This window comes from Diplotaxodon limnothrissa, linkage group LG12 (genome assembly GCF_057381915.1).
Source record: "Diplotaxodon limnothrissa isolate DT_005_m linkage group LG12, D_limnothrissa_male_GT1.1, whole genome shotgun sequence".
NCBI lineage: Eukaryota > Metazoa > Chordata > Actinopteri > Cichliformes > Cichlidae > Diplotaxodon > Diplotaxodon limnothrissa.
In genome coordinates this window covers 20,742,331-20,762,712 of record NC_140607.1, presented here as the reverse complement: position 1 = coordinate 20,762,712, position 20,382 = coordinate 20,742,331, and the positions used below count along the sequence as shown (strand labels likewise).

General features: G+C 39.1%; 1 protein-coding gene across 1 annotated transcript in view; it reads right to left on the bottom strand.

Annotated features, from left to right (window-relative positions):
• The window catches only part of sgsm1a (small G protein signaling modulator 1a), a 37,080-nt gene that overhangs the window by 13,364 nt on the left and 3,334 nt on the right, over nt 1-20,382 (bottom strand). Inside the window, exons 3-7 of the mRNA XM_085368243.1 lie at nt 10,400-10,475; nt 3,447-3,609; nt 3,006-3,158; nt 2,848-2,915; nt 1,925-2,070 (exon numbers count right to left, since the gene is read on the bottom strand). Coding sequence (XP_085224369.1) covers nt 1,925-2,070; nt 2,848-2,915; nt 3,006-3,158; nt 3,447-3,609; nt 10,400-10,475 — 606 coding nt within the window. The remainder of the gene's footprint in view (nt 1-1,924; nt 2,071-2,847; nt 2,916-3,005; nt 3,159-3,446; nt 3,610-10,399; nt 10,476-20,382) is intronic.

The window sequence follows — 20,382 nt, the reverse complement described above, 5'->3', positions numbered from 1 at the left end:
CAGCAATGCTGATCGTTTTATTAAAGATGAAAGAATTTAGACAGTTTTTAACTCTAAGTGATGCTGCAGTGTTGTTTGACGGGAAGTATACGGAGTTTAGGACCCAGATTACTCCCAGATTTAAGAGCATCTTAGTCCGACAAATATGACAATAACAACGGCCGCTTGCATGTTCTGCAAAAAAATGTGCTTTGTTGTGTATCTGACGGACAAACACCAAACCAGTTCCACATCACTGAAGTTGCACCATTTTTACAAACCAATTCTGGTTCATCTGTTTCACTCAACAATCGGCCATGTGCGTATGAAAACAAAGGCACTGCGCATGCGCGTTTTACTCCCATTCTATCGCGATATTTCATTTTCCTATCGTTGCCTAACATTATACCGGTATTACCGTGAACGGTATAATATGGCCCAGCCCTACTTGGAGCACACAAACGCATCCGTAAGCACTGCGGCGTACAGGACAGGCCAAGTTGACCTGGTTCGCTCTTAACTTGGCAACTAAATAAATGTGATTGTCTGCAATACACTCTGTTCTTTCTCCTGGGACACACTGAGCTCCACTCATTGCAGCAATCTTAGCGAGGCCTCCAGACAGATAAACAGCATCTCAGAAGGGGACGGAACTGATAGTCTGCCGAAGCTAATATCAGCTCATATCTCAGCATAAATGGACACTATACATGTGCAGAGAAAAAACAAAAGAAGCCTGAAACTAACTCTGCTTTCACATCTGCTGAAAAATACAGCTTTTATTGTTTTGGATATGTTTACTTTAGAAATTTGCAGCAGAAAATGTAGTTTGACAGGAACAAATGATCATGAAATCTAAGTAAAACTTACATTTATGTTCTTTGGGAGCTGTAAAAGAAATACACAAGTGCAGACGCTTATAGATGGAGTGGAAATGGAAAGAGTTCATGAAAATACGTTCCTTGGATTGACAATAGAGGATAAAAACACCTGGAAATCTCATACATGACATATACATAACAAAGGCTCAAGAAGCATTTCAGTACTGAGTGAACTGGACCACAAACCACTCCATGTTCTCTACTCTCCACTGGTTTTAGCATGTTTGAATTACTGTGCAGAGGTCTGGAGCTATACTTATCAATACTGCAAAAAAAAAGGCCATACAGATAATCCATAATACTGATTATAGAGATCATTTAAACCCACTATTCCCAAAATCAAATAAATTTATGAATTTCACTGATCTGAGTCATCGCAATAAACAGCCTAACTCCCTGACAATATTTTGTCTGGTTTCTTTAGGGGGCACCACAGCAGCTCACCTGCCTCCATCTCCCCCTATCCCTAACATCCTCCTCTGTCAGATGATCCCTCTATATGTCCTCCTTCACTCCATCCATAAATCTTCTGTTTTCCTCCTGCCTGGAAGCTTGATATTCAACTTCTGTTTGTCCACCATTCCTCCTCTGCACATGTAAACACCATCTCAGCCTTGCTCTCAACTTTGTCTTTAAGCTGCTCAATCTGCTCACCCCTCTGATGTTCTCATGACCAGGATGGATCTCAACATCTTCAGCTCTACCACCTACAGCTCAGCCCCCTGACTTTGTCAGTGCTATCGTCTGAAAACCATACTTTTGTCACAAATCACTCCTGATACTCGTCTCCATCCACTCCACCTCTGTCCACTGTCTTCTTCACCTGTCTGGTCCATTGTCAGTTGCTTTGGATGGTTGTCCCTGGATATTTAAACTCATCCACCTTCACTGTCTCACTCACACACGCCTCTACTGACATTCATTGTTCTTCTCTCCAGAGCATACCTCCACCTTTCCAAGCTCTCTTCCACCTGAACCCTACTCTCACCATGGATCACAATGTCATCTGTAAACATCATAGTCCACAGAGACTCAACAAATGACAAACAACAAATAACACTTACACACAGCGCGGGCCTCTTAGTAGGAGAATCCTGCCTGCAGAGGCCACCGTGGATACGATGTCGTTGTACTAACTCGTCAGCAGACGGGTCTGTCCAGAAGTGGTCAGCTGTCTTCATCTTTGTGTATTCCAATGCACAAGGTCCAACTGTTGAACAGTTTTGTTAAGCAACAATCTCTATGAAAATCAATCATTAAACACATTGTGTAATAAATAAAAGACAGAAGAGTGACTTCATGCATGTCCAATCATCCAGGTAAGGAAATCCCAGAAAGCTGATCCTGTTGATACGATTAACAGACTCAAGTTGCTGGGAAAGACTGAACTGAATTTATTAATCTATTTATTAATCTATCACTGGAAAGTATGAAGTTCCTTGCAATCCCTCAATACAAGCCTTCTTGTCTAGAGTGTGTATATTGTCTTGGACCTGTCAAGCAAAAATCAACTGAAAAAAAGTAATAAAACAAAAATAAAATGGCAGAAACGTTTTTTTTTTTGCTGCTGTCCTGTCTTGTTATTCAGTTCAAGGCCCCTTGGATTGATACTTGGACTCTCTTGGTTGGGGATAAGGGGACAAGCATGCAAGCATATTGATAGAGACAGGGAGCACTTCTGCCTCCAGTGAAAACAATTTTCACTGTTCACTGGTGGGAAACAACTGCGGGACTATGCCTGTGTTGCTGCACAGCAGATGTCAACAGGTTAACGTCTCAGCAGTTTAGCATTTGGTCACGAGGACAAGTTGACAGAATATAAAGAGCAAAGAACAGTTTCCTTGCTTGGACAATGAGTAAATATAAGAAATGGTCTTGTAAAAAAGGGCAGGATAACATAACGTCCTTGTTCTGCCTACTTTTCCCTAGGTCATAATCTTAAATCTTCATGTAAATGATATTAAACCACCACTGTTGGTATAATTACCCAACAGAGATGCGAGGATGGGTCCATCTACAGGGTCCATGAGAACAGCCTCTTTTTCGTAGTATTTACTGAAAGACAAATATGAAAGGGGAATTATGCGGGAAGACAGAAATCTTGTAACTCATTTGGACAAGATGCTGTTTCCCATCTCAAATTACCTGCTGTTCTCCACCAGGTAGAGGACAATCTTGTCTAGCACCTTCTCAAAAAGAGCCGACCGTATCCACAGGTTCTTGACTACAGGCGGGCTGAGGCTGGGCAGTCGGGGCATCTTGCGAATGCTGTCTTGACTTTGCAAGCTTTGACTTCGTCTGCAGAAGGGAAAGAGTTATAATTTTAGGAAGTAGACGTGTTTTTAAAACTCCTGAAGCAAAACCCCATCTGCATAAAACAAATACAGTGGCATAAGTAACTCATGAATAAAAATGCCTATAAACATGAATTATTTAGAAGCTTTTCATCATAAAAATAAACCCCAGCCCTTCAGAGAGACAGTCATTTGTTTTCAGTGCTTTCGCTGGAACAACAAACAGGCTTTGGTGCAAGCTTTGAAGTCTGCTGTGATGTGTGATATGAGCTGTGATGTGTGCGTCTCGCACTTTGTCTCAATGATCTGCTCGAGCTCCTGGGCCTTCCTGCACAGCTCCTCAGCTGGGGGAAAGCTTTTCCCCACCTTGGTGAAGAGTGCCGCGATCTTGTTGCTACGTAGAAAGCCTGCCGCTCGCCGCTTCAGCCCATGAAGGACACACGCCTCCACTGCAGCTGTGTGTACAAAAGCACGATGCCATTATTAGGGCACACTGATTAATAAGGTATGTCAGAAAAGCATAACAACACAGGACACGTGAATCCATCATAACAACAAAATCATCAAACCCCACAGAGAGACGGGCAAAATGTAAAGCAGAAAATGCTTCTGTGGCACAAAATTTTAAGTTTAATGTTATTTTTTTTTATTATGTTAGCAAAACTCATTTGACTTTAAATAGCAGAAAATATTATTTTAGCATTTTTAAATCAGCCGGGACAGTAAAAATATAAAAAGAAAGCTCACATGTTAAGTTGTTTTACATACTTTGCTATTTACACGTCACATGGACGCACAGGCAGATTATGATGGATGGGCAGCATACTCTGCACCTAAAGCTTTCACATAAGAGTAACTTTACCTACAGCTGCATTAAATATTACCACAACTTTGATCGGCAATGACTAATGCAATTTTGACATCACCCAGAAATGTGTTTGGTAACACAAAATATTATCTTATGGGTAGCTTTTATCATTCATTCTCATTCAGCCTAGCAGTTAGCTGACAAATAATGTGGCTTGTTGCGCAGTTAATTGCACTAACAGTACCTTCAACACCTTAAATTTGGGATCCAAATTTGGTGTGAAATTGTTCTTTTGCATGTTACTTGGCAAACAATTAGCAGGCATCTGAGGATCCCCCTTGTTAATTAAGTTTGTGTTAGCTGAAATATCGTCACTGGCCATTTATTTTTATACCTGGCTAGTTGATTGGACATTTATGATGTGAATCCCCCGATTCGCCACATCTCAAATGTGCACTATGCTACTGAGATGTGGGGACTGTGGAGGCCATTTGAGTCCAACTCATTGTCTTATTTAAGCAACCATTTTCAGGTGATTCGAGCTTTGTCTTCTTGCTGGGAGCAGCCATTAAATGATGGGCACACTTTGGTCATAAAGGGATGGACATGGTCAGAAACAATCCTCTGTGGTGATTAAACAACGCTTGGCTGATACTAAGGAAGCCAAAAGTGTGCCGAGAAAATATATCCCCCACACCTTCATAGCACCACTAGCCTGAACCATTGATACAAGGCAGGATGGATCCATGTCTCCACGTTGTTCATACCACTTTCTGCCCCTACCATCCGGATGCCACAGCAGGAATAGCGACTCATGAGACCATCAACCTTATTAATCTTCTTTCAATCACCTTTCTTGTGATGGTCAATCTGAATTTCAGCAGGTCATCTCGACTATGATGACTACATGGCTAAATGCACTGAGCTACTGCCATGTGATTGGTTCTCTGTTCTGTTTTAGTTTTACATATCGAAAGAGAAAACCAAGATGACCGTTCTAAAGCTCAAGTTTCTAAGCTGTACTCCACAACATAGAAGTTACTTTAATAAGTTAATACTGTGTATTTGTATAGTCTACATGTATGTACGTTCAGTGCATTTACACTGTAGAGATCTAGCATCTGTCATGTGACCTGTTTGTTTTCTTATTTGATGAATGACCATTTGCTAAACTGTTTTCCTGGTTACAATACACTATTAAATATGCCAAACCATCAGATAATCTTCCAGTTTACCCAGTAAGCGGCCCATGTGGACACACTTGCACAGTCACTTGACCGTGGCAAAGAATAAGACACCCCCCGTTCCCTTTCAGGTCTACGTGGCAGCGCCTGGAGCTGTGTTGACATTTGAGTCCTCTTTCAGGACTAATCCCGTAGCTCTGTTCACATGGGTTCAGGGGGAAGGCTGGGGTTGCCATGGCAACTCACGAGAGAGCGAGATGAGCAGAGGGAGGGAGGGCCAGCGCCGAATCATCGGCATCATGATCGTTGTCTTTCTACCATCTTCACCCCACTAAACACTGTCACTCTTTCCTTCACCCCACCCCTTTTTTATGGACTTTCTCTGTCACTGTTAAAATCTGGTTTACAAGATTTTACTCCAGCACAGCCATTAAAAGGCTCAGTTTTCCCCACCCTGAACATTTTTTGCTAATTATCCCTCACATCTTTCTAAGGGCAACATGCTGAATGTCATGACTATATTAAAAGGCCTCCAAATATACTTCATGCCCTTTACCCTTTCACCATTTCAGCTAAGTCGTCTCCGATGCCAAAGCTGAAAGCAATAAAGCTTTAAACCTCTACACTTTTGTGGAAGCTTATGTCACAATCTCTGCAGCATCACTTAAATTAAATCCTCTGCAATTACAACCAACATCTGTTGCAGAAGTACTCATAGTTTTAGAAAAAGGGAAACCTGTTACTCACTTTTTTCAATACTGGAATTTCAACTTCTTTAGTGAAGTGAATAGTTTTATCTGAACTATTTAATGCAATTACAATCACAAAAATCATGTAGTGTGAAGAAAATGAGCATCACATGCATGGATTCAGTCCCTAATGGTGAAAACAGCTAATACAGAAAATTGCCTCTAATCATCCTGTATCTGTGGCAACTGAGTGCATTAGGAGACTCTTGGCAGTGACACAGCTGAACAACACTTCGTCCAAGGCATTTGTGTTGTGGATCTCAGCAAATGAACGGGAGAGAGAGTCTGTGGGAATGAGTCAGCACGAGGTTCTAAAAAGTTATTAGCAGCCCAATTTCAGTAAGATTTGAGTTTTAAAACAGAGTTGCTAGTGAAATATTTAGAATGTGTTTGTTTTCCCCTTTATTTCTGTCACATAAATAATATCACACCACGAATGCTCGTATTAAACATCTCCAATAATGACGTAACCCCTGTTAACTTCAGCCTCCTCCTCTCTGCTCACTTTTAGGCATTTTCTTTCTACTGTGCGTGTATCCCTGATGTGGAAATCGTAGACACCTAACTCTGGCTGTAAGCTGAAAAAGAATACCCACCTGCTGATCTAACCTTCTTTTTCAGAATAGGAGTCAGTCAGAGAACAACTTTTTGGACAGTGAATGAACCGAGAAGGGTGCATTAACGGTAAACATAAGACATATGAGCATTATTTTGAACTGTCAATCATGCAAAGCTAGTCTTAGGGTCCAAGGATAATCTTTTATGTGATACTGCTGGCCTGACTGCTTATTACACTGTGCTTCTTTAAAACTGTATGGCAACAAAACAGTGTATGTGCGCTCAAAATACTTCCACTACCAACAGCAAAAGTGGAGGACACTTGTTGACAATCTTACTTTAGCTTCAGGAAGTATTTAACATGCTAACTGGTGCCTGTAGAGTCTGAGATGTAGCTCTTGGGTTTCTCTGATTACACAGCCTGACTTTGGGGGAATACCTGCTGAGAGGCCACTCCTGGGAAGATGTCTGTTTTGAATATTTTCCACTTGTGAATAATATTTCTTACTGTAGTATGATAGACTTCAAATTGTTTGGAAATAGATGAGAACCAACAGTTGTTCCTCATAAAACTGCCAAGCCCTTTGATTTTATAGAGGTGCTCACATTTGCTGATGATCATTTATTTTAATGGTACAGTGTTCAAAAGCATTTTATCTTTATTATGACATTTTTTTTTTAAAAATTCAAGTGAACAGCTTTTGCATTCCCTCTGCACTAACAGCATTTTAGCCTCTGCCTGGGCAGCTCATCACACTAGCTTGGGCTTTGGAACTTAATTGCTCCCCAGAGTTTTTTCTCCCATCTTCCACGCACTCTCACTCTCTGTATAGACCACATCTGAAAGACATGTAGTAGCAGGAGCCCCTACCCCCCAAAAAAACAACAACCCAGAGATGAGAGGGTCATCCTGCTGCTGAATTGCCACTGGTACTGGTATGACAGCAGTAGATGAAAGATGTACCTCAGACAGAACAGCAGCTATTAAATCAGGCTATTAGATGATCCAACAGATAATGTCCACAGTGCAGGCTGAGACCGTTGAAATGAAACATGAAAGCACCACCGGATACACATAAAAGGCACAACCCTGCCCCCCACAACACAACACAACACAACACTGAGAGGTATTAAAGAAGTCTTTTAGCTGCACTGTAACAAAAATCTGAGCTCTGTGACAAATTATTTTCATAACCCTCCTGCAGAAAAATAAAACTACAAAAAAGAGATTTGGGGTAAGCTGATTACTGGATGGGAAGGATGTCCAACATTATTCACTTATGGTTGTTAAATAGGTTCAAGCTGTGCTGCAAATTCTTTCCCTACTATGATAATAACCCAAACAGGCTCTACACGGACATTATGAGGGAGTGAGCTTACATAAGAACCCAAAAAGGAAACAACATTGATTTCTAAATCAGCTTATTTTTGATTTCACATACCTCTAAATGAATTTCTTCAAACAATGACACTAAGAGGTAAGTCACTGTTTCTGCAGCGTCTAATTTACTTTTCCTTCTTTGATATTAGTCTGATCCAATTAGTCTGAGTAATGCAAGTGCGCAATTACAAGCCTATAGACAACACCAGTTTCTCTTTATTATCACTGGTACACCTCCTTGCACATTTTTTATACAGTAGTAGAATGATATCATTTACGCCACAGGCCTTTTTTTAATGGGATATTTTGCTTATTTAATATTTTTCCCTACTTAATTCTCTTCCCTAGTCTGAGTATTTACAGCCTCTGGGCATGTAAAATGAAGCCAGTGTGGGTGTGCCGCGTGCAGTTCCTCTAGTGGCCACACGAGGCACGCGCTAAAGTGGAAAAAAGTCAAGTCAAAGAAGTCAAAGTCAAGAATCCAATGTGAAAAAGCTTATCTTTAAATCAACAAAAGGATGTTTTTGTCTCTATAGATAGTTTTCTCCTTCACCTCTGTTAACTAGAGTCACTGAACTGGACTTCTCTGCTACGTTTGTGCTGTTGGTGCTTTTGAAGCATTTTCAGTTAAATTATCTGACAAGTAATATGGCACAGACTTTTTGCTCCAGTTTTGGTGATTCAAATTTTAGTCTTTTGTTAGTCTCATCACTAATTAATTTCTCTATGTCGCAGTCGTACAGTTCATGGATGCAGCTTGCTACCCAGATTTGCTGATGACACCACCTTCTTTTCCAAATATGGCCACTGCTGGTTTATAAAACAAAAACAAACCATAACCATGGCCAAAATGCCAATGCTTGAGTCCAATGGGTGATGTCACGCTGGTGATGTCCATCTTTTAAATACAGTCTATGGTATTAACAGCTCTGTCTATCCCTTTGTTAGTTGTTATTCTGTCACATGCCTTATTTTCTGCCAGTGTTCAGCTTTATTCATGGTTTGATTCCCGGAGCTTCAGAGTAACTTTTTAATTTTTTATTTTTTTTACTTAACCTGTGTGTTTTGTGACATTTAAAAAAAACCCATAAATACGCATAACTTGCTTTGTCCTGGCCTAACCAATCATCCCAAGAGTCAGAGTTTAGGTTCTAATCTGAACACCATTAGAAATTATTTATTTCCCATTAATAATGATGGTCTGTGTTACGCCATGCCTTTTCCCCCCCAACAGTCTTTGTCTTTGCACACAGCTAGTAAAAATATCACCTTTTCTGCAAGCTGAGAGTCATTTTATTCACACTTAAATCCACAAATATATCTTGTTATTGATTACAGCTCCGGTCTGAGCCAGACATCCGATGAGCGTGACCACCTGCATGTGGGCAGTGTGTTTCTCGCACTAATCATACTGCAATCCAGAAGTGTGATTTGGAGGCAAGAACAAAAACACTTGGTAAAGGACTGAACTTTAAATATCTCTTATTTGTACTGAACAATAAATATACTCTTGTGCTAAAAGTGTGTCACTGCCTGCTGTTAATGCAGTAGGCATTGACACACTCATCCACCATCCACCATCTCTCCTTGTGGAAAAACTAATTCTATAACACAGACCAATGGATAATTTCTTTGTAACAACCAAATTTTCTTTGAATGTACTGAACATCTCACTGTTATCAATAACTCTACATGACAATATTGATTAATCTAATATTAATTAAAGAAATTAAATTCAGTTAGTGGCGTTGGAATGAGTGTAAATAGAATAGAATAATCCTTTAATTGTCCCACAAGGGGAAATTGGGTTGTAACAGCAGCAAAAAGACACATATACAAACAGAACAGAACACAGGGCATAGAACAGAAGCACTCAAAATCTTTACATATTTACATCATGGACAATAGTTACCAAAACAATACTGTACAGTTATTAAAATTAAAGTACAGATAAGTGGCAAACCCAGGTTGTTGTGTGCAAACAGAGCAGGATACTGAAAGATGTTTGAATAGTAAGAATATTTAGAATAACTTGAAAAGTACAGGTTGTGTATTGTACCTGTGCATTAAAAGTAGACATGTAACTTCCAATAAATTAGTATATATAAATTGAGAAACGTAATGTGCAAGTTATAACAGTAGCAGTTGTTTGGTTGAAAAAAGCAGAAAAAAGCAAAAAAAAAGCAAAAAGCAAAAAAGCAGAAAAAAGTGCAATGAAGTGGCTTAATGGTTAAGAGAAGTATCACTGCGATTGCTTTGTTTTTAATTTTGTCCTGTAATCAATAAATGACTTGTGAGATATAAGCAAGTATGATTTGTGTGAAGTAATTTTGAGCAAGGCATCATGTATAATTGATAATATTTTAATGGTTGAAATTAATCATGAGTTTTAGGCCACTTTTAAGAGAAACGTAAGATCAGGTTGTATAGTTCGACATTCAGAGCGAAAGATAAACAAGAGAAAGAGTTCTGAGTAACTTGACTGAAATAAGCTGACATTAAGCCGTTCCAGCATTACAGAATTACTTGGAGAGCAAAAGCTTCACAATTTGTTTGATTACTCACCACAAAAGGACACAATATGGCTGCTGTCTTCGTGGACAAATTTCCTGGTGACAGCTTCTTCCATAATCTGCTTCACCTGTCAATGACATGGCAGATGTTGGGTGACTCATTCAATAATATACCACAACAGGCAAAATTTGGTGGCACAGGAAGATAAATAGATATTTCAAATCTAATGTAATTTTGTGCATAAAAATGAGCTCAGTGATGAACTGGGGTTTGAAATTAAGGTGGGAGGGACACTGAAGAAGGAAGAATGCATGTTAAGTTGGTGGATGAGTCACCAGCTCTCATCTCAAACTACTGGGAAATGAAGGAGATATATTTGGGTGTGGCAGGAGAAAAGGGAAGGGATGGGAGTTCATCACAGACCCTTGTTTCTTACTTTTCACATCCAAATAAATCAAAGCCCAACTTGTTTTTTAAATAAGGATAGAGAGGGTCAGACATCAGAAATGGCTATTATTCAGGTTTTGTCATCTCTGGGATCTGTCCCTCTCTCTGATCACATGCCAACAGCTACAGTTAGAGCCATAAGATTTTGGACAATGACACATTTTTATAGTTGTGAACCACCACAGTGGAACTAAAAAAACCAAACAAATCAATCAACAGACTGATGTGCAGACTTTCAGCTTTTAATCGAGGAGTTTAACAAAAGCATTGCATTAACTGCTTAAGAATAGCAACATGTTCTACACATACATGTTATCAAGGGAAATATGGATGAAAAGTGATTGGACATTTGTCTGACACCTGGTTTCATGACCAAGTGAGGCCTGTTGCCTCGTTATTCCACAATGCATTTAGTAGACAGATGACCCCGGGTTGACTAAACTTGCAATTGGTAGCTGTTCACTGGAACTCTCAATATGAGGTCCAAATGAGGGAGGCCATCATCAGGCTGTAACTACTGGTTACACTCAGGAAGAAGTAGGCCAGATTAGACTTTGTCAGAAAACATCTAAACCAGCCTGCACAGTTCAGAACAAATATTTGGTCAGATGAAATCAGGATGAATCAACTCATGATCTGACACCACATTATCTGTCAAACATGGTGGAGGCTTCGGCACGCACTGTATGTTTTCCAGTCGAAGCAGGTCACTACTGTTTATTGAACATGTGACTGCTGATAGAAGCAGTCTATAAAGATGAATTCAGAAGTGTACAGGGCTATACCCTCTGCTCAGATCAGACAAATGCTGCAGAAATGAACAGACAACACTGCGCAGTGCAAATAAAGAGCAGCCAAAAGCAGACTGCAAAAGCAACCCAAGGTTTTCTCAAGGGAAATAAAATATTCTTTAATGGCCAAATCAGTCACCTGTTTCAGTCAAACAGAACATGATTGCCAAAGGCCAGAAAAACCCACAAACAAGCAACAACTGCAGTAGGTGGTTGCAGAAAAGGTATAACATAACAGTTAAAGGGAGGAAACAGAATTTGGTGATGTCCCTGTCTTTCTAGACTTCAGGTAGTCTTTGACTGCAAAGGATTTTCATCCGATTATTAAAATAATCCTCGTATTTAAAATGATGTTAGCTTGTTTAATTACTTTTGATCTTCTGAAAGTGGGGAACTGTGGGTAAAAATAGTTGTAATTCCAAACCATTTACTGCTAAGATTTTTGTTAAAGCTAAAAATCTGCATATCGATCACATAAAGATTGTATCCACTGTGGAGGTGCACAGAGGCAAAACTACAAAAAAAGGTAAGTAGTCGGATAATATAAGGCACTAACTGTATAGCCAATAGTTAAGATGATTGGGTGTATCAGCTGCTCTGGTGGCTATGGAGACATCCTACTGTGTGGGCACTGGTCTGCAATATGCATGGAAAGTATCAAGCCCTGGACACGGCCACACAGATAGCTGTAATTTCCTGTTGAAATGAGTCTGTCCACAATGACCATATTGCACTGCCAGGTTCACCCACTACACACAAAGACATTGACTTACGGACACACACACACACACACACACACACACACACACACACACACACACACACACACACACACACACACACCTTCTCCAGCACATTAACTCTATATTTCGGTGGCATGGGCAAATATTTTCTCTGTGTGGCACTTCTGCAACTGTAAGGCAATGAAATTTACAGCGGGATCATAATATTTTCCACCAGATAAAGTTCTATCTTCAGATTGGATTTTCCACTATGGCACAATTAAATTGATTAATAATTTCATTACTAGTTTACTCACTATACATAAATGGATTATGCCACCTGTATTTTGATCTCACATTTACTGTAAGAAAACAGAGATAATTAAATCACTTCAGGTCATCCATTTGGCATTCAGATCTTTATTTAAGCAAACATGAGCTGTTAAAATATGAAGGCACACAGTACTTAAAGGCTGGCTATTATCTAACTATTACTACTGGCTATGAGGAATTTAAGTACTGCTGTTAATCAAGATGACAGTAATTTTAGCTACCTTACTGTTGATATTTATTCTAAGCATAGCATCTGACGTTTATGTTTATTGTTCATTTATAAAATGCTAATCTAGTTCTCAAACAAATGAGGTGAAAAGTGTTAACCTCTCACTTAAATTTGATTTTAAGTGAGAGGTTAACTATAATAACTGAAAAGTACTTTTTATACTTGAATAAAGTTACTCAGACATTTGGCAGTACTGGTAAGTTTATATAGTGATGTTTAATACTGTGCAAAAATCTTGAGTCACCCACCACGTTTTTATATTTTGCTTGGAAAAGGCTTTCCACAAGATTCAGGAGTATGTTTATGGGAATTTTTGACTATTCTTCTAGAAGCTGCAGGCAAGAACTATCCCAAGTATTTCATTTGTAATGACCATGAAGAATACAATATGGATGTTGTGGCAAATAGTCTCAATGAATTCTTTGTAACTGCTGGACCAAATTTAGCAAGAACAATCACTCATCCTGGGAAAGCACAGGAAAAACCCGATACACTGATTGACAGAAATCCATATTCTATGTTTCTCACAGCCGTTGATGAAAATGAAGTTCTTGAAATTGTCAAAAAATGTAAAAATCACAAATCTTTGGATTGTAATGATATTGATATGATAGTGGTTAAAAGAGTCATTGAGGCTATTATAAAACCATTTACATACATCTGTAATTTATCATTTCAAACTGGTCGATTTCCAGACAGAATGAAAAGAGCAAAAGTTATACCTCTATACAAATCTGGAAACAAACACCATTTCACAAACTACAGGCCTGTCTCTTTACTACCTCAATTCTCAAAAGTTCTTGAAAAACTGTTTAAAAACAGACTGGAAAAATTTATAGATAAACATAAACTACTCATTGAGAGTCAGTACGGATTCAGATCAAGCAGATCAACATCATCGGCACTATTAGATTCAATAGAATACATCACAAATTCCATAGACAAAAAGCAATATGTGGCTGGGTTATTCATAGACTTGACAAAGGCATTTGACACTATAGATCATGATATATTAATAAGAAAACTGGAACGTTATGGTGTCAGAGGGGTAGTTTTAGATTGGGTCCGGAGTTATTTAAGTGACAGAAAGCAGTTTGTGAAAATAAATGGTGGTTGCTCCTTATGTATGGACATTGCTTGTGGTGTACCCCAAGGGTCAGTTTTGGGTCCAAAATTCTTCAACTTGTACATTAACGACATCTGTAAAGTGTCCAAAGTATTAAAAATGGTTCTCTTTGCTGACGATACAAACATTTTTTGCTCTGGTGATGATCTGCAGAATTTATTGGAGGATATGACTAATGAAATAAGTAAAGTGAAGTTCTGGCTTGATAAAAACAAATTATCATTAAATTTGAATAAATCTAAACTGATGTTATTTGGAAATAGTAGTTTAAATACAAATGCAAAGATTCAAATAAATGGTGTTGATATTGAAAGAGTCAGTGAAAATAAATTTCTGGGGGTAATAATAGATGAAAAACTTAACTGGAGAGCTCACGTAAGATATATTCATTCCAAAGTATCACGAAGCATTGCAGTACTAAACAAGGCAAAACAGGTATTCGACAGAACATCACTTCATATTCTCTACTGTTCACTGGTTTCACCATACTTAAGCTATTGTGCAGAGGTCTGGGGCAATAACTATAAAACCACATTACATTCACTTTTTACTCTTCAAAAAAAAGCAATTCGAATCATCCACAATGCAGGTTATAGGGAACATACAAACTCACTATTTTTGCAGTCTGAAATATTGAAAATTGACGATATAGTGAAATTCCAAACAGCACAAATTCTATTCAAAGCAAAAAATAAAGAACTGCCAGGTAATATTCAGAGTATGTTTTTTTTGAAAGAAGGAAGTTATAATTTAAGGGGTTTTTGTAACTTGAAAACAATGAAGGTACGTACTACAAGAAAAGGCTTTTGTGTTTCTGTTCATGGAGTGAAACTATGGAACAAACTGAATATGGAATTAAAGCAATGTCCAAACATAAAACTGTTCAAAAAGAGTTATAAAAATATGATCTTCTCGATCTATAAAGAAAAGGAAAATATTTAAATTAAGTGAATGTCTCTATTTAAAAACAAACAAACAAACAAAAAATTCATGATGTGATATTATAGTATATAGTATATCAGAAATCTGTTCACTATTTTTATTACAAATTATATCAGTAAGGAAGCTGACTAAATATTCACTGATAATTTATGGCAAAGGGGTGGGATTAAATAAGTGTATACTTCTTCCCACTCCCTTTCAACATGTAAATTAATCAGAATGGTTTTTTGTATGTAATTTGTATAGTATTTTTTTTCTCTCTTATTTCTTTTCTAAATGTACTTGTATATTGTTCACATGTTGAAATAAATTACCAATCAATCAATCAATCAAGCACAATGACCAAGCACAATGCAATTATTCAGATCATGTGGTGAACTCAAACACTGATGTTGGACAAGAAGGCCTAACTCGTAATCTCTGCTTTAATTCATCCCAGAGGTGTTCTTTTGGGTTGGACTCTGTGCAGGCCAGTCAAGTTCTTCCACACCAAGCTCCCTTATACATGTCTTTGTGGACCTTGCTTTGTGCACATGTGCAGTCGTGTTGGAACATCCCCAAAACCGTTCCCACAAAGTTCCACAAACATGAAATTGTCCAAAAATGTCTTGGTATGCTGAAACATTACGAGTTCCTTTAACTAGAACTAAAGGACTGAGCCAAACTCCTGAAAAACAACCCATAATCCCACTCTGCATTGTGCTTGGTGATGCAAGGCTCAGATGCAGCTGCTTGGTCATGCAAACCCATTCCATGAAGCTCTCTACACACTTCTCTTGAGCTAATCGGAAGGCCACATGAAGTTTGGAGGTCTGTAGCGATTGACTCTGCAGAAAGCTGGCAACCCCTGGGCACTATGCACCTCAGCATCCACTGACCCCGCTCTGTGATGTTACGTGGCCTTCTACTTCATGGCTGAGTTGCTGTCATTCCCAGTCACTGTCACTTTGTTATAATACCACTAACAGTTGACTGTGGAATATTTAGTAGCGAGGACTGGACTTGTTGCAGAGGTGGCATCCTATCACAATACCATGTTGGAATTCACTGACCTCCTGAGAGCGTCCCATTCTTTCACAAATGTTTGTAGAAGCAGTCTGCATGCCTAGGTGTTTGATTCTATACACCTGTGGCCATGGAAGTGATTTGAACAGCTGAATTCAATGATTTGGATGGGTGAGTGAATACTTTTGGCAATATAGAGTACAACACTGCATTTCCTACCCCTATTTTTAAGACGGAGACTACAGGCACGAAAATGTAACAGATGCACAAACACTGCTAAGAAAATCTGCCAACTGAGCTCTCACTGTTTATGCAAGATGACAAATTAAATCCACAAATCTTTTTTTTTTCTAAATACTTGGACGACAAATGAACCCAGAAGCCTGGAATAAAAAAAAGCAAAACAACTCACTAATTAGACAGCAGTCATTACTCAAACTTGGACTGTTCGCATCAGTAGCATTGTTTTCTTTAGCATCAACAGAAATGATTCACACTGCCGACACGCCAGAGAAAGTGGCAGTCACTGTGATGCACACCAGCTCCGTTAATGATTATATAAAAGCCTGCATTCACGCAAACACACACACAAACGCTTAAAACACAGAGGGCTTTTATATGCACCAATTTTTTTTCTCAGTGCATCTGACACACAGAAAACTGACTGCTAACTTGAGGAAGCACCCTCCTCATCTCTCTCGTCTGGGCTACAGATCAGGCCTCTGAGGAATTTATATGGTAAAACGTCTAAGCACAGACAACCTACAGGTTTCTATGGAGACGTCACGAGTCTCACAGTGGATCACTTCCGCCAAAAGGACGCGCAAACATTCATTCATCTCTGAAATAAGAGGCTGAATGCGGCTCTCCGACAGCCACTATTAATATCTAGATGCGCCGTGTTGTCGTCATCTTGTTACTCTGGCATCAATAAAGCAGAAATACCACCCAGACTTTACTTTTTAAAGCAACCATATGTGCTACAATATCACCCAAGAAACAATATATTCTCACTGAGATTTAAGAAAAAACGGAAAATTTAGAGAAAAAAATGATTCATTTCATCAGCAAAGCACGATGAGTCTGCTTGAAGGCAACAGCATGAGTGATAAAGGATCTTTTGAGTATTCCAATTAACTCCTCCAAGAGCAGAGAAAGGAAATAAGAGGGAGAGAGAAAGCTCCTTGCATTAAAATCTCCATCCTACATTATTCATAATCACTAAGTCTAATGCTGAATGAAGGGAGCGCACAATGAAAAAAATAATTACTGTTATTCATGTTAATCTACGGCACATGGAGCTGCAGTTCTCTTATAAAGAGGTCCAGCTGAATCACGATTCCATTATGTGAATTACAGCTTAATACCGAATGAAAAGAGTGATCAGCTGTAAAAATGGCAGAGAATGTGATGCCACCATAAAGGTCAATATAACCAAAAGACAGCCCAAAACAGTTCCAAGGTACTCTAACCACAGGGTGGCTTTTCTAAAACGTCTTTCTGATGACGGCACCTTTACGAGGACGCTGTGGGATTTTGAAGCGCTGATTGTACAGTGTCAATATTCAGCCTTGACATGAAATAATTTTACACGACGTATCATTCGAGGTCGAGACAGGACAGCTTTAGAGGAAGCAGGGCCCTCCATTCACATAACATGGTCCAGTTTGTGCAGATTTGCCTCAACTGCCATACTAAACAGCATGAAGTACTGTAGTTCAGTTTGATTATAAGCAGTGTAGCAGCAGTGCACCTCAGCAAAGCCAGGTAATCCTATCCTATCGATTTAAAAGTGTCACTAGGGCTACTTTCAAAAAAAGAAAGGAAGATTTGGGATGTTGTGCAAAATGTAAATAAAAACAGAATGCACATTTCCAAATGTCATGAACTGACATTTTTTTCACAGAAGAACATGGAAAACATCAAATCTTTAAACTGAGACATTTTACTATTTCATATGTAATATTTGCTCATTTTGAATTGTTGTCTCTCTCCGGGTACTCCGGCCTCCTCCCACAATCCAAACACAGGCAGTTAATGGGGTTAGGTGAACTGGTGATTCAAAATTGCCCATAGGTGTGAATGTGAGTTGACTGGTTTTTTGTTTCTCTGTGTTAGCCCTGCGACAGACTGACAACCTGTCCAGGATGTAAACCACCTCTCGCCCTATGGCCGCTGGGACAGCCGCCAGCCTCCCCGTGACTCTGAATTGGCTAAACAGAAGAAAATGGATGGATGGATGTTGTCCCATTCTTGAATGACATAGCATTCTAACTGCTCAGCTGTCCTGGGCCTTCTTTGTTATATTTTTCCTTTCATGATGCATCAAATGTCTTCAAGTGGTTAAAGGTCAGGATTGTATGGAGTGCAGGAAGCAATGCTGCTGTAACAGCTGCTATGTGTGGTTTAGCATTGTCTCGGTGAAATGTGGATGGCCTTGCCTGGAAAAAAAAAAGTCATCTGGATGGAGGCATATATTCCTTTAATAAGTCACTTTTATACACCTTTCAGCATTGATGGTGCATTTTCCAGATATGCAAACTGCCAATTTCAGAAGCGCTAATGCACCCACATACCATCAGGGACGCAGGCTTTTGAACTGAGAGCTGAAAATAAATCGGATGGTCCATAAAGATTTTTACATTTTGACTTCTCTGACCACAGAAGAGTTTTCCAGTTTGCCTTAGTCTGTTTTTTTATGAGCTTTGTCCCAGAGAAGATGGCAGCATTATTATGGATTATGCTTATATACGACTTCTTCTTTGCGTCACAGAGCTGTAACCTGCATTTGTGGATGGCACGGTGAACTGTGCTCACAGACAGTGATTTCTGTAAGTGTTCCTGAGCCCCTGAGCCCCTGCAGTGACACCACAACAGAACATTTCTGTTGTGGTGGTTAATGTGGTGCTGCCAGACAGCCAGAAAATCACGTGCATCCAATATTGCTTTTCATCATTGTCCCTTGCACACAGAGAGTTCTCCAGATTTTCCGATCTGTTGATGATTTTATGTATCGTATACGATGGGATATAAAGAGTCTTCACAATGTTACATTGAGGAAAATTATTCTGAAAGTTTTCCACAATTTCTTTTTGAAGATTCATGAGCTTTACCGCTCTAAAATGCTCTTTTTATATCCAATCATCTTCCTGACCTGCTGTCAGTCAAACTAATTAGTTGCAATTACCACTTACGTTTCCAGCTTTTCGTTGCCCCTGTAAAATTTTTATTTTATATTTTTTCATGAGAAAGTTGTTTTTTTTTTGTAAATATAACATAGATATCTTTTCTATGTTCTACTGAAAATAATCAGATTTGCAGGTCATTACATTTTACACAGCATCCTAACTTTTTTTGGAATTGAGATGCTAGTTTTTAATGAAACAATCTCAGAAATATTAGTTTCTAATACAATAATAATATCTGATGTTTTCCCTGCATTTGTCCCTGCAAAATGAATGCATCAGCCCTGGATTAGTGCTGTAGCCACTCCATAATCTGCTTTGTATCTAGTAGCTGCTCACTACTGAGTCAGAGTCTCCGTCTTGCAACGTCTGTGAAGAACTGGTTCTTGTACAAATCCCTGAGACCAGGAGTATACGCACAAGCAATCAACACAACATGATGAAATTCACAGACCTCCACTGTGTTTGCTGCACAAACAGTTAAAGTGAAAAATCTCTATAAACAGTCAATCTCTCAGTCTATTCAGTTTGACTACCTGCAAAAGTTCTCACTTTGATTCATTTGCTTTTTTTGTCCTCAAAATGTAATTAAGCCAAGGCCAAAGCTCTATTTAGCAATTTCAAAGAAAGTACTCTGGATGTGCATAAATATTTACTAGATTCTTCCCTTGACCGCGCTCTACCTCTCCACCTAGTTTTATGAAATTCCGCTTGGTAGTTTTTGTGCAATCTCGTTTATAGACAGGAGGAACTCAAGACCCAACAGTAAAAAATTAAACAGGAAACTAAATGACACAGCTCTTCAGTTTCTCTCCCTCTCTCTATTGCCCCTTCTCTCCTTTAGCAAACACAGGTGTGTATTTCTGTTTGTGTGCATGTGCACGTGCACACGTGATTTTCAAGAAGGCGGAGGGAGCAGCACGATCAGAGCGAAATGCAGCCAGACAGAGTGGGGCTCTGTATCAAAGCTGAGGCAAATAAGATTTCTTATTTAAAACAATTTTGCACCAGAAGGCAATTCAGCTGTCACAGACATCCTGCGCTCTCTGGATAATGGCCCACATCCAGGTATATTTGAGCAGACTGATGGCACAAAACCAGCTGGGCAAGGAGAGTGTGAGAACACACAGCATAGAGTCACCATATGGCACGGCCCACACTGAGTAATAAAAACCATAAACTGATGTGAAAATGGCACAGACAACAACAACAACGTCTATCTTTCCTTTCAGGGACTGAAGAAGTAGATACAGC